At 35.9% G+C, this 12,740-nt stretch overlaps 1 protein-coding gene across 4 annotated transcripts in view; it reads left to right on the top strand.

The window, feature by feature from the left end:
* ADGRB3 (adhesion G protein-coupled receptor B3) overlaps positions 1-12,740 on the top strand; it is a 730,754-nt gene that overhangs the window by 576,863 nt on the left and 141,151 nt on the right. For all 4 annotated transcript variants that reach the window (XM_082731305.1, XM_082731302.1, XM_082731304.1 and 1 more), the window contains one exon: positions 1,093-1,195. In XM_082731305.1, coding sequence (XP_082587431.1) covers positions 1,093-1,195 — 103 coding nt within the window. The remainder of the gene's footprint in view (positions 1-1,092; positions 1,196-12,740) is intronic.

Genomic DNA, 12,740 nt, shown 5'->3' on the forward strand with positions numbered 1-12,740 from the left:
TCTGAAATATGTGATGGAATGTGGGCCTAAATATTCCTCAAAGACAGAGATAGAAAAAGAACTTTGATAGATTTTATTTTCCAAAGAGTGCCTCCAGATCTCTGGCACCCCACCTAACCCTGCACAGTAAACCCATGCCTGCTGTGGAAAGTGATTCCATGTACTAATACAAATTGAACAGCCTCAAATACACAGCAAGTACAAGTATGTCTTTTTTGTTACTGTCACTCAGTGATTTACCACAGGGTACAGTAAAGCAAAATAACCGTTACCCTTTCAGGGTAAACAGCTGGTGGAACATTTGATTCTGAGCAGCTTTCTCTATGACTTACATTCTTGATGCACTTAAAAGTTATATAGCAGATTGTATATAATCACTTCTTCATAAGGGGGAAATATGGCAGATACCAAGTATTTTTCCAGCCTAATGGCAAATTATCATTTGTGGATTGGACTAGTTTTTAGAAATGAAGTTTCATTTTTTTAATCTTTCCTTTTTTTCTTTCTTTTACTTTTTCTTTTTTTTTTTGGAGCAGTTAGGAAAAGAAAAATAAAAAGAATAGCAAACTATATAAAAATATTTGAGTGTGTGAAATGGTGGATGAGGGCTCATGGTTTAATGAAAGTAATGGCTGCTTTCTAGTATACAAGGATATTGAGAATCTGTGTGGGATTTTTCCTTTTGGTTTATATAGATTTTATATGATAATAAATGTATTATATATTATATATAAATATATATATATACATAATGGTAATTATAGTAATTGTTATATTTCCAAGAAATTTAATGTTTTAGTAAAAAAAATTATATTGATAGCAGTTACAACTTCAATTCTGTCAGAAATGACATGTTGTCCATACTAATGTCTAAAGAAAATAAAATTACTCTGAAGGACTCTAGGACATACCATGTCACTATAAAATTGGGTCTCTAAGGATAATCTTTATTAAAAAAACATTTTTCATATATTTTCTTCTATAAAGGATATATTTTAATGTTTCCTTTTCTGGATGAATTTCACCATTTGCATAATATGGATTTCTTTCTGATGAATTTTAAAGTTGGACACATTCTTTCTTTCTGGCTAGGTACATACGCTCTGAGAGGTCTATAATTCTAATTAACTTCTGCCTGTCTATCATCTCATCCAACATCCTCATCCTGGTTGGACAGACTCAGACACATAATAAGGTATGACTGGTAATTATTCTATTTGTGTGTTTATGTTTTGACATAAAGCTGATTATTGATAATCTAAACATTCTACATAAAGTGGTAAACTTCTGACAATTTTTTTAAATAAAATTAGTTTCTAAATAAAAGTATTGCCTAATCTAGACCAGAAATATAGTTCTGGCTTAACTTCCTGGGGATTGAGAGGCTGTTTATAATAGTAAAGATATGTTTATTAAACATTATATCAAAGCTCGAGGAGTTCAAAGCCTTGGAACATCAAAAGAGCAAATTTTGATTCATTATCCTAATTGTAAATAGAATTGCCTGTGTTTGGGTCTACTTTATTAACACACTGATTCCTAAAAGTCAACTATAAATTGCTTACAAGTGTAACATAGATCATGAAAATCTACCCCCAAATTGTCTGTCACCAATGACTGAAGAGAGTACTAGGTAAAAGCAGCAATAGATTTTATGCTTTTCAAAAACTTGTACTTCACATTTCGATACTGAACCAGCATTGTGGTTCTTGAACTGCACAGTCACTTTGAGCAGAGTGTAGAAGCCTGAACTCTATTCATACAAAATGAATTGAGTTGGATGACCATGTTTTTTCCACCAATGACTATCAGTTTTCTTTACTAAACTACTCTGAATGCATTGTACGAAATCCATACTAGCAATGTTAAATTAAATTATCCCAGTCTCAAAGGAATTCTGATAAACATTGCTTTGATAACTTTTGCTGATTAATCTGGGCCTGTTGTTTTCTCAACTTTTTTACTGTCAAATACTAAAGTCAATAGTTGAAATTTTTTTTTCTCCCAGAAGCTTTCATTAAAAAAAAAAATAATAGTAATAATGTACTTTTCAGTAGGTCCTTCTGATAGACTAGTAGGACATGTATCAACATTAAGGTAGTCTAATTTTGCTAACCCATGCTCTGATTACCAAGGAATCTGATTTTGGATCTGGGTAGTTAGGGTCTAGGAATCCACTTAGGTGATTCTAGTGAAGATTTCTTCTTGAACCATATTGGTTTTTGCCAGGGATAGAGTCCAAGGGAAAGTTCATTAATCCTGAAGGGCCAAACAAAAACAATTAAAATTCAGTATAGAGCCCTGTGGAAGTAAAAAGAACTTTGATGTATTTGAATGTTTTATTTTTCCTATTTATGACTATGTAACATAAATTTTATATATTATATGTATATAATATACATATAAATATATATGAAAAGGGAAAACAGGAAGAAAGAAGAAAGACCAAAGGTTGAGGAAGATGCCAGTTGGAATTAGGAGAGGAGAAAGAAATGTACAAATAACCAACAGCAGAGAAAGTAGGGGTCAACGTTGGCACAAGCTGGGAAGAAAAGGGAAAGTGACGCAAAGTTAAGTAGAGATGAGAGACGATGGGACTGTAAACCCTAAGGAAGTACTAAATTATTCATCTCACCCTAACCTTTTTGGCTTTTACCTGGGCAGGGCTTCAGATACCTTAGAAAGGCTCATTTACTTGTTAGTACCTATTCACAATTCTTGAACTGTTTGTCCTTGAAACTCCAGGCAGAAGAGAAGAGCTTTTCCTCTGAAATAGGAATTATTTATTGGGTCTGGCAATGAGAAAAAAATCAAGCTAGAGTTAGCTTAAACCCATAGTTTGAGTTTTTGGTTTTTGGTTTTTGTTTTTTTCATCAAAGCCCCCTTTCCTGTCTTTGTTTAGCCTCCAAATGCTCATTAAAATATGGAAAACTATGTGACCTTCAGTAGGAAATGTGCTTTTAAGGCTGTTTCATGCTGTATGGCAAAGTTTGTAAAAGTTCTAAGCCAGATGGTCAAATGGTAGAATTTTTCACAAGGTTTACTACATATTAGAGTGATTATTGTCTAAATCATCCCCATCCAATAGAAATATAATGTAAGCCAAAAGGCAAGTTACATATGCAATTATAATATTTTATTAGCTACAGTAAAAGTGAAGGGAGACGGGTGAAATTAATTTTAGTACTATATGTAACTCAGTATATCCAAGAGATGATCATTTCAACATATAATTAATATTTTAAATGCTAATACAATATTTTATAATATTTTTATTAAGTCTTCAGAATTGATGTGTATTTTATACTTCCAGTACATCTCAATTCAGACTAGCTACATTTCAAGTGCTCAGCAGCTACGTCCAGCCAGTGACTACCATATTAATAGGTCTACATAGTAATAATATTCAGAAACTAGTCTTAAGAAATTACATTCTTGGCCATTTTGCCTTTCCCAGCTTTTCAGCTTCCTTGTTTTTTTATGGAGATGTCTTTTTGATATCTGCAAATATTAGGAACATCAAAGGCAAGATAAGACAAGCCTGGTTTTACTTTTCATGTCTGATTTAACAGAATGGCTGGTATGGGTTTAGAAAAAATATATTAGTAATTATCTATGGGGTAGATTCCATATGGTTTGGGGACCATAGTAGTTCTGTTCCAGATAGCTATGCTAATTTTTGTTGCTACAGTTACTGATGCTTGTGGGGAGAAACATTTGGTAGGTAGTAGTAATGGTGAGAAAATGAGAAATTATTGGTTTCTCTTATGCTATGTTAATTTTGCTTTACTGGCTCTGAGTAGATGGTTCTGCAAGCCTAGGAAAATTGACTACAGCATTGTGACTAGGAGGGAAAATATGAACACTGGGATTTTATTTTTAGTCATTCTTGACAATATCAAGTTTCTGGGGAAAATAATCATATATTTTATCATGATGTGCTGAATTGAATTAAATTGCCTGTACTCATTTTATATGTGAAATAGCAGTATGTGAAAGCTATACCTTTCTGATTATATTTGGGATTCATGATTTTTTTTAAAAAAGAAAGAAATGAAAAATACAAAATGTATCATGTGTATAAACTTATCTGTATAACTGCCAGGAAAGTATTTTAAAAAGGTAAAATATTGATCACTGGCTATAGTATTTTATTTAGGTAGTGTGTAGGACCCTATTGCTGCTGTGGGCATTTTTTTTTTTCCTTTGGGCATTTTATAATTGACCAGATTCCATCTTTGACTTCCCTGGTAAGTTTTGATTGATTTTTTAGTATTCCACATTTGGAAAAATAGAAACATGTGAAAGCTTCTCTATGAACAAGCTTATTTGGTACTGCCTCTGAGTAGTCATGACTAGTCTGTGCAAAAACAGGTATTTAGTGCTGAACAGGTATTTAGTATTGAGTCCAGAATAGTTTGGAAGTGTCATATTCGGGTCTTTCTCAGAACTGCTTGTTGAAATATAATTGACTCAGTTATCTCACTACTGAGTATTTCTTTTGAGTAGGATAGAAACAAGTTGAAATTCATTGTTAGTATGAGGTATTCATTTCTTATATCTCTTAAGATACATTTATAAAATCTACTGATAATCCATGTCATTATATTTCAAACATTCTCATAAAGGGAAACTGCCCTTTGATATCTTTGTGAATGGAACCAGGATGTTCTTGTATCACTGAAATGTTGTTTGTTTGTGAAGAAGTACTCTGTTTTTTTGTTTTTGTTTTTGTTTTAAGTATGTAGGCTATTTTTGGTCCTACTGTTTTGCAGAAAACAAAGATTATTTTGGAAACATAAGTTCAAAATATGGTTTTCTTAATCACAAAATATGTATCTGCTTCTTCCCAAAAGACATTGAAATGATTTTTCATATTAAAGACTTCATAATATGCTTTTTAAATGATGAAAGCCAAATTTGGCAAAACTATTTATTTATTTATTTAGACAATAGTAGTCATCCAAAACGTTTGAAGTGCTAAGTGATAGCTTCTCTCCCACAACCTCACTACCAGTTATAATGAAAGCAGTCAAGTCCAGATTCTTTATCACACAGTTAGATATTTTTTAGATAAATACTTATCAGCATATCAGGAACAAACCTGTTTTATAAGCTCAGTGAAAATCCTAGATCTTTGTCATTTTAGATACTTTGACCACATGTTGTGTGCAACATTCACTTGAGGTAGACATAGCAACACTTCAGAAGCATCTTCTGGGCCCTTCAGTCACCATGATGCAATCAGAAATCCTTCCTACTCTAATGTCTGGACACAGAATGACTGGGGATAACATTGTGGGCCCCATCTCTAAGACATGCTGGATATAGGCTTCAATGAAATCTCTCATATAGTCATATCAAGATTGGGAAGTATTTAACTATATATATCAGCTAATCCGCATATCCTTAAGCCTTTATTTTCATCAAAGGGAACCCATTAATACACCTACTATAGTGATTAACCAGACACTAGTTCATAAATAAAGACCAACCTTTTATATTCAGCTTGATGAGCAAAGTGTTACATGTGGACAAATCTACCTAGATCAAAAGGACCTGGGAGTTGCCCCCTCTGGCGTATGACCATTTGGAATATGGTGCCAGCTGACCATCCTGTTGTGTGCATTCCTGGACAGGTCCTAGAATTAAAGATTACACTGACTGACACAGACAGAGTATATTCTGAGAATACCAAAGTGTTATGGAAGAAATTATAAGCATGCTAAAAAGACATCCTAAAAGTTATTTGAAAAATAATAGTCAGCTGTGAGAAAGCAAAGTTAGACACTAACTTTAGTCTTAAGAGACCCAGCAAAAGCTCCCATTGACATATCAAGGGGGGCTTCCCAAATTATCTCAGAGGGGCAAACATTTCCTTAGGACTATTTAGAAGAATTTATCTCATGTTTCTTTATGTATATAATGAGCTATGTCTTTTAATTCGGTCTTACAAAAAACAAAAATTCTCTATGTTGGAGCATGTTTTAAGAGTCTATCCTCTACAAAGTTTGTTCTTCCTACATCTCTTGTTTATTCACCTTTTATAAAATGTTATTTTTGTCCTGTAGTTTGTGTCGAGGTGGGGTGGAGAAGAGTAACAGTGTAATCTTTACAGAGTAATCTTTAAAATTAGGAAATATACGTCAAGCTAAAAGGCAGCGGTCATCAAGCTAAAAGGCAGCGGTCATTCTCATGGAGGATGTTTTTGTGCTGTCAGGATGATGTTTTTTTAGAAATAAAATCTTGAATTTGAACATCTTCAGTTGGGTGAAGCTCCTTCTGATGCACCTGTTTCTTCTATCTATGGTTTTCTTTTGCTGGAGACCCAGATTCTTCACCCATTTACTACATGTGTGGCCTCTGAATGTGTATGTGTTCAGTTTCCGAGGAGGAATATTGACTGTGTTTCAGCTACCTGTTCTGCCCCTCCTCTTGAGATTCAGTGCTCTGCATGCTGCCCTGGAGAGAACCATCTCTTGGGTGGTGATGGTTGAAAGGCATTTTAATCCAGAGAGACCTGAGCACCCTAAGCCTGCCACTTCCTGCTTATATGATCTTGAGGATGATATTTAGTTTCTCTGGACCTTAACTTCTTGTTAAGGCCTCTCTTAGAGTGGTGTTGTCAACGTCACATGAGATGGTACCTATGAAGCACTTTAAAGCACCCCTTAAACAGTGGCTGTAATTATGGTGGTAATGATATTGATGACTCCCAGGTGTGCATCTGATTTATGTTTCTCTTCTGAGCTTCGTATTTCCTCTTGTCTGATCTTCTGCTCACCACCAAATTCATCACTTGTGTCTCTGATCCACAATCCAACACATTATATATAAATTGAACGTATTTCCTGTGGGCTCCAACCCAGTTGCATAAGCTGGGACTCTGAGAGTCAGGCTTAATGTCTCCTCATCCCTCATGTAGTAGATCCAATAAGTCACTTCCTCCCACCCCCATGCTTGTTGCACCCTCATATGCCTCTCAAAGCCACCTTTTCCTCTGTCATGTACTAATCATCTTCAGTGGTCTACCACTGGCAGCATCATTAAACACACTCTCGGGGCGCCTGGGTGGCTCAGTGGATTAAAGCCTCTGGTTTCAGCTCAGGTCATGATCCCAGGGTCCTGGGATCAAGTCCCACATCGGGCTCTCTGCTCAGCAGGGAGCCTGCTTCCTCCTCTCTCTGCCTGCCTCTCTGCCTACTTATGATCTCTGTCCGTCAAATAAACAAATAAAATCTTTAAAAAACAAAATAAAACAAAACAAACAAACAAAAAACCACACTCTCTGCTTTGTAGCCCAAGTCATGGAGTGAAAATTCAAATCTGATCACTTCACTTCCCTGTGCCTTTGTTGCTATTGTCTCACTTCCTCACAGAAGTGATTTTCAGACTGCTCAGACACAAGCAGTGAAAAATGTTTTATTTATCTATGAAGGTTTCTATTCACTGATTTTCTTGCAGTAATATATTGGGGCTCAGAAATAAATTTTATTGAGAAAGAGTTCTGTAGCTTATGAAACTTGAGAAACCTTGAACATGACCTTTGTGGACCTCTCCATTCTCATTCTGTTTTGCTGACTTTGATCACACCAGCAAGAGCAAACTGCTTATAGCTTGTCAAAATTATTTTATGGATTCTTGTTCTTTGTTACCCTTGAACCTGGAGCACTGTTACTCTTCTCCACCCCACCTGACTTTCCAAATGTCTTCATCTAGCTCCTGCTCATTCTCGGACACTGCTCAATTTTTTCCTGTGTAGGAAACCCTACTCAATCTTCTACTCTTAGGTACACTTGGCTCTGGGGCTCCATGATTTCCAGTGCATTCTTAAAGTCTTTGATTAGATTACCTGTTTCTAACCAGACTGTTCTTAGGGCAGGACTAGGTTAAATTTATTCTTAAATTTACTGTCAACATATAGTCTGAGTGCATAAAGTGTATAGTGTTTATTGGTTGAATGAGTACATGCATTTATCTGAGTCCATCATTTGGGCCTATATCTCTGAAGCTAAGAGTTGTAGTTAGTTTTATAAGGATTAGGGTTTCCCACTGTAGACAGAATCTAAGCAAATACAGTGATAAAGACTATTTTCCTGGGGCCTGTTTGAAGGTCTAAGTGATTGATGGCATATTTAAAGGTGATCTGATTTCTGGGTTTTAGTTAAGGAGGCTCTGAAACCTAGCAAATGTGAAACTTCTCACTTGATAAGTCATGTAAAATAAGGTTCATAATCTTCAAAAGAAATGTGCTTATTTGTAATTCCTCTCATAGAATTCGCTTCCTGCCAATAATATCCCAAATGTATGTTTATTATGTCTCAAATATGTGTGTGATCCTAATGACTGAAGCTAAAGCTTCCTATTTAGATTTATTAAAATCTAATTTATCAACTTGCTATGATGTTTGTAAAAGGATCTGAATGCAATAAGCTTACGTGTGATTCATTTGAGTCCATTTTGAGGCATCTTCCTAATTCTGCCAAGGCTCTTCTGGATTCCCGAAAACCTTTATCTAACCAGGGAACAGGATGGTTGGTTAGTTTCCTGATTTTCCCAGGATCCCAGCAATGAAGGACTATTTTATTCACAAAATGACAGTGCAGTTTAACCTTCTTATTTCCTGATTATGCATTTCTAGTTTTGTGTGGTAGGAATCAAATCACATTATCAAAGCCAATTCAAAATAGGGCAAAAGATCAATATGAAGGATCAGTTTGAAACAAGCAAAGAAAATGAAAGTGGAATTATTTAACAATACAGAGTTACTAAAATGGTTTGAGATATCAGGTGCCAGATAATCATGAGTACCAGTTTACACACTCAGTGTGTGTTCTGAGGTCAAACTACAAAGCTGGGCAAAAGTCCCAGAGTGAGCATTCATTCAGCAGGAGAGAAGTAGATTATAAGTCTGGGCTTCAATTCTGGTAGTTGCTTTGGAGATGCCAGGCCTACTCTTTTCTCTGTCCTTTAAGCTTTTATTTATTTATCTGAGAGAAAGAGCAGGTGAAGGGGCAGAAGGAGGGGAGAAGCAGGATAAGCAGGGAGCCTGACTTGGGATGCAATCCCAGGACTCTGGGACCATGACCTGAGCTGAAGGCAGGTGTTTAACCCACTGAGCCACCCCAGGCGCCCCATGCCAGGCCTACTCTGATTCTTTGTTCATTCACCTTCAAGCAGCCGGACTGTTCTCCAGGCAATCTAAAGAGACTCCTTGATGTGGCCCATTTCTAGTCTCCATCCTCCTTACCCCCACTTTGGAACTGGCTTTCATGATTTCTCAGTGGGACTACCATAACTACCATAACATTCTTCTAACTTTGGTCTGCTCATTTAGCTTTTGTTTGTGTAATCTCCTCTTTCATATGACTGTGAAAAATACCTTAAATTTAAATAAAAAATAAATACCTGATTATGCCATTCCCCAGCTTCAAACTCTACAGTGGGTTGGTAAGACTCATGAGATTAACTGCTTTTACTGATCATCACCTACATTCAGAGCTATCGCTCGTACACACACTGACTTCATGGGAAAAACAAGAGCATTCCTTCTGGGTAGATGAGTTATAAAAATACCCTTGTCTCTCCAGGACGAGACAGCCTCTCGAAGGGCTTTTGGTCTTCCATTTGTGCTCTCTTCTGTGGGAGAGGGCGGTCTCTGTGCTTTCAAGGGTATCCCCTGTCCACTGGAGTCACTCTCACTCTGTGCCTCTGTACTTATTCTTACTTTGCCTAATACACTCCTTTTAGGAGTTGGCTTACGTAAATCATCTTAGTGAAGTCTTCCAGTACTCCTTTCTGCTTCCATAGTCCGTGGTATATCTCCCTGTTGTCAGCACCAAACACATTATTCCATAACTATTCATTTTCTGAGCAGGCTTGCCCATTGTATTGCGATTCTCTAAGGTGGTGTTTTTCCTCTTGTTTCTAGGCTTTGAAGCCACTAATATTAGTATTTGTTTTATATGTGGTATAAAGTTAATAAATGTTGAATGCACGAATGATGCAAGCTGTGGCTCTGTTAAGTGAAGGATAGTACAGCCACTTGGATGATTAGGACCCTGTTTGATATAATTGCAGCCTAGGTCAGTCTTTTTGTGTTGATATTGTTGTTTTATGATGAGAGAAAGGAGGAAAGCACTAAAGACTTACAGAACACTTTGAGATCTTCTTTTGATGAGAGAGGATTGAATTGAATTGGATTTTATCTCGATTCAGGATATTTTATCTTGATTCAGAATATCTGAAAGAATTTGAGAACTTAAATGACTCTCAAGAAGTCTTATAAAAAATGTTGAAGATTAGCTGTTTTACTCCCCTAGAATCAAGCCAATACAGAAATTAAAAGTTTCACTGTATGTGTATCTTCTTACCCTCCCTCTTCTCAGTATTTAATGGGAACTGGTCAGAAGTTTGACTAATGTCAGCAAGAGAGCCATGTTGTATGATTAGAGCTGATAATGTTTATGATAATTCCGAATACATGGTAAAGTACCAAAGTGCTAAAAAAAAAAACAAAAAAAAAAACCTCACATAAAGTGAATTATTTTAAATCATATATTGCCACAAAAGTCAAAAGCCCTTGAGATAAGATTATAATAGAGTTTCCAATGGCCCATCAGACTAATTTAAGGCTATACCTCTCTAGGGTGAATATGGGATGAAGAGAGGAGGATTGAGGCTATTACCAAAGATCATTGACCAAGGCAAAATTTGCCTCATTGGTGGTGGAGAGTAGAGGAGAGAACTCCTTTCACAAATACTTCAGGGTCTAATCCAAGAGTTGGCAAGCTTTGGGGGTAAAGAGTTGTATAGCGAAGATTTTAGGTTTTGTGGGTCATACCGTCTCTGTCACAGTGACTCAATTTTGCTGTGGAAGCTCAAAAGTAGCCCTAGACATAGACTTGGATGTGGTTGGATTTAGAGAGAACTATAATGTAAGGTGAGGACAGGCCATTTTTAGGCTGATGTTTTATATAAAGATGACCTTCATTTTGAAGTTGTCTACCCAAGGTTTATTTCTGTGTAGCCTACAGAACTAGAACAGGGACCTTTGCAAGTTTCTGAAAGGGCTTCTGCAGAGATAAAAAGGAAGTGAAAAACACTTTGAATTCCTTCCTTGGGAGCAAGAACTAAACAGAATTTCTTCACATAGGGTGACTATTAGTTACCAGTGTATAAAAATTAAAATATAATATGAATCAAATCACTCTCAGCCATGCGGGACATTTTATGAATTGAAGAAGCTAAAAGCGGTTAACAAATGCCCAGTACATGAGACAACAAAACTGGTTCTCTTGTAGAAGAAAACTACTTAAAGTTTGATGAAGAGAGTCGTCATACTCTCTCGTCGTAAATGTTAAAATCCCTATTTAAAAAAAGTCTCTCACCTGGGCAGAAAAGTAACATTTGACACAAAAAATAGGGATGGCGGAGTTCAGCTAATTCTTCACTAATGTCACCCACAGAACAGAATTGGGGTGGTTGTTTTGTTTTGTTTTGTTTTTAGCCTCTCAGCCTCTGGCCCTCATTCTTCCTAAAAGCTGGATTATTGTTATTATTATGCATATTCTATCATAGGCATTGCTGTGGTAAACTTTAAGAACCAAAGCACAAACACTAATGCCTATTATCAGAAAAAAATAAGCATGTTTGAAGATTACATTCTGGTTTTCACTCCTTTTGTGATGCTAGCCTGTTAATTTTAAACTTTAAGCCTTAAAGAAAGAAGTAGCATACGACTGAGTTGAATGTAGTTCTTAACTACAAAATTTAAGATGTATGAAATGCAAAGTGAGTAAATTAAAATATTTATATTTATAGTCATCCTAGGTTACGAGTGTACTGAGTTAAAGATTAAGGTTTCAATTGTAATGTAAGGAGGAAATGATTAACAGGAGAAATACAATGATAAATTCTAATCATGAGTATTCATTACGAGGGCCTGTTTATGTGTTCTGTGTTAAACTATAATATGCATAGTTTTTATGTATCTCTGTACATGGATGTGTCTTTGGTACATGATACATCAGTATATACACACGAGACTAGAGAGAATTTTAAATGAATTTTTATGTATTTTACATTCTCATTGTTAATGACATTTTACTTATATTTCAAAGTGATTTTTCCTAATGTATAGGGATACTACATAATGGCTTTTACAAAATATGAATTAATTCTATTTTTCTGGCTTCTTTCTCATTTACTTATAATTTCTTACTGTTCAGAAACTTTTGTTACGTATTCTCCTAACTTGAAAAATAAAGTTACAAAGTAAATCCTCTATACCTAAGAAAGACCACCCTTTATAGAAATGGGATAGAAAATCTGTATTATCGATTACTGCATAACAAAACACCTCAAATTTAGTGCCATAAAAATAAATATAAGCCTCACGGTTCCTCTAAGTCAGGACTTTGGAGCCGTCGACCCAGGCCGTTGTCTCTCTGCATCTCTCCCAAGGCTGCAGTCCAAATGTGAGAGTAACCGTCATCTGAAGGCTTGACTGGGGCTGGAGGATCCGCTGTAAGGTGGCTCAGCATTCCAGGTGTAATGCGATTGTGGCTTATTCTAAATGAGGAGGTTTTAAGCTTTATCATTTACCGGCCATGTACCATTTGTCAAGTTATTTAACCATTCTCCACACACCAGCCTAGTGATCTTCTTAAATTATAAATCAGATCATGACACTTCTCTGCTTAAAACCCTTCAATTAAAATAAGTGAAGTTTCTCTTAC

This window comes from Mustela nivalis (genome assembly GCF_964662115.1).
Source record: "Mustela nivalis genome assembly, chromosome: 5".
NCBI classification, from domain to species: Eukaryota; Metazoa; Chordata; class Mammalia; order Carnivora; family Mustelidae; genus Mustela; species Mustela nivalis.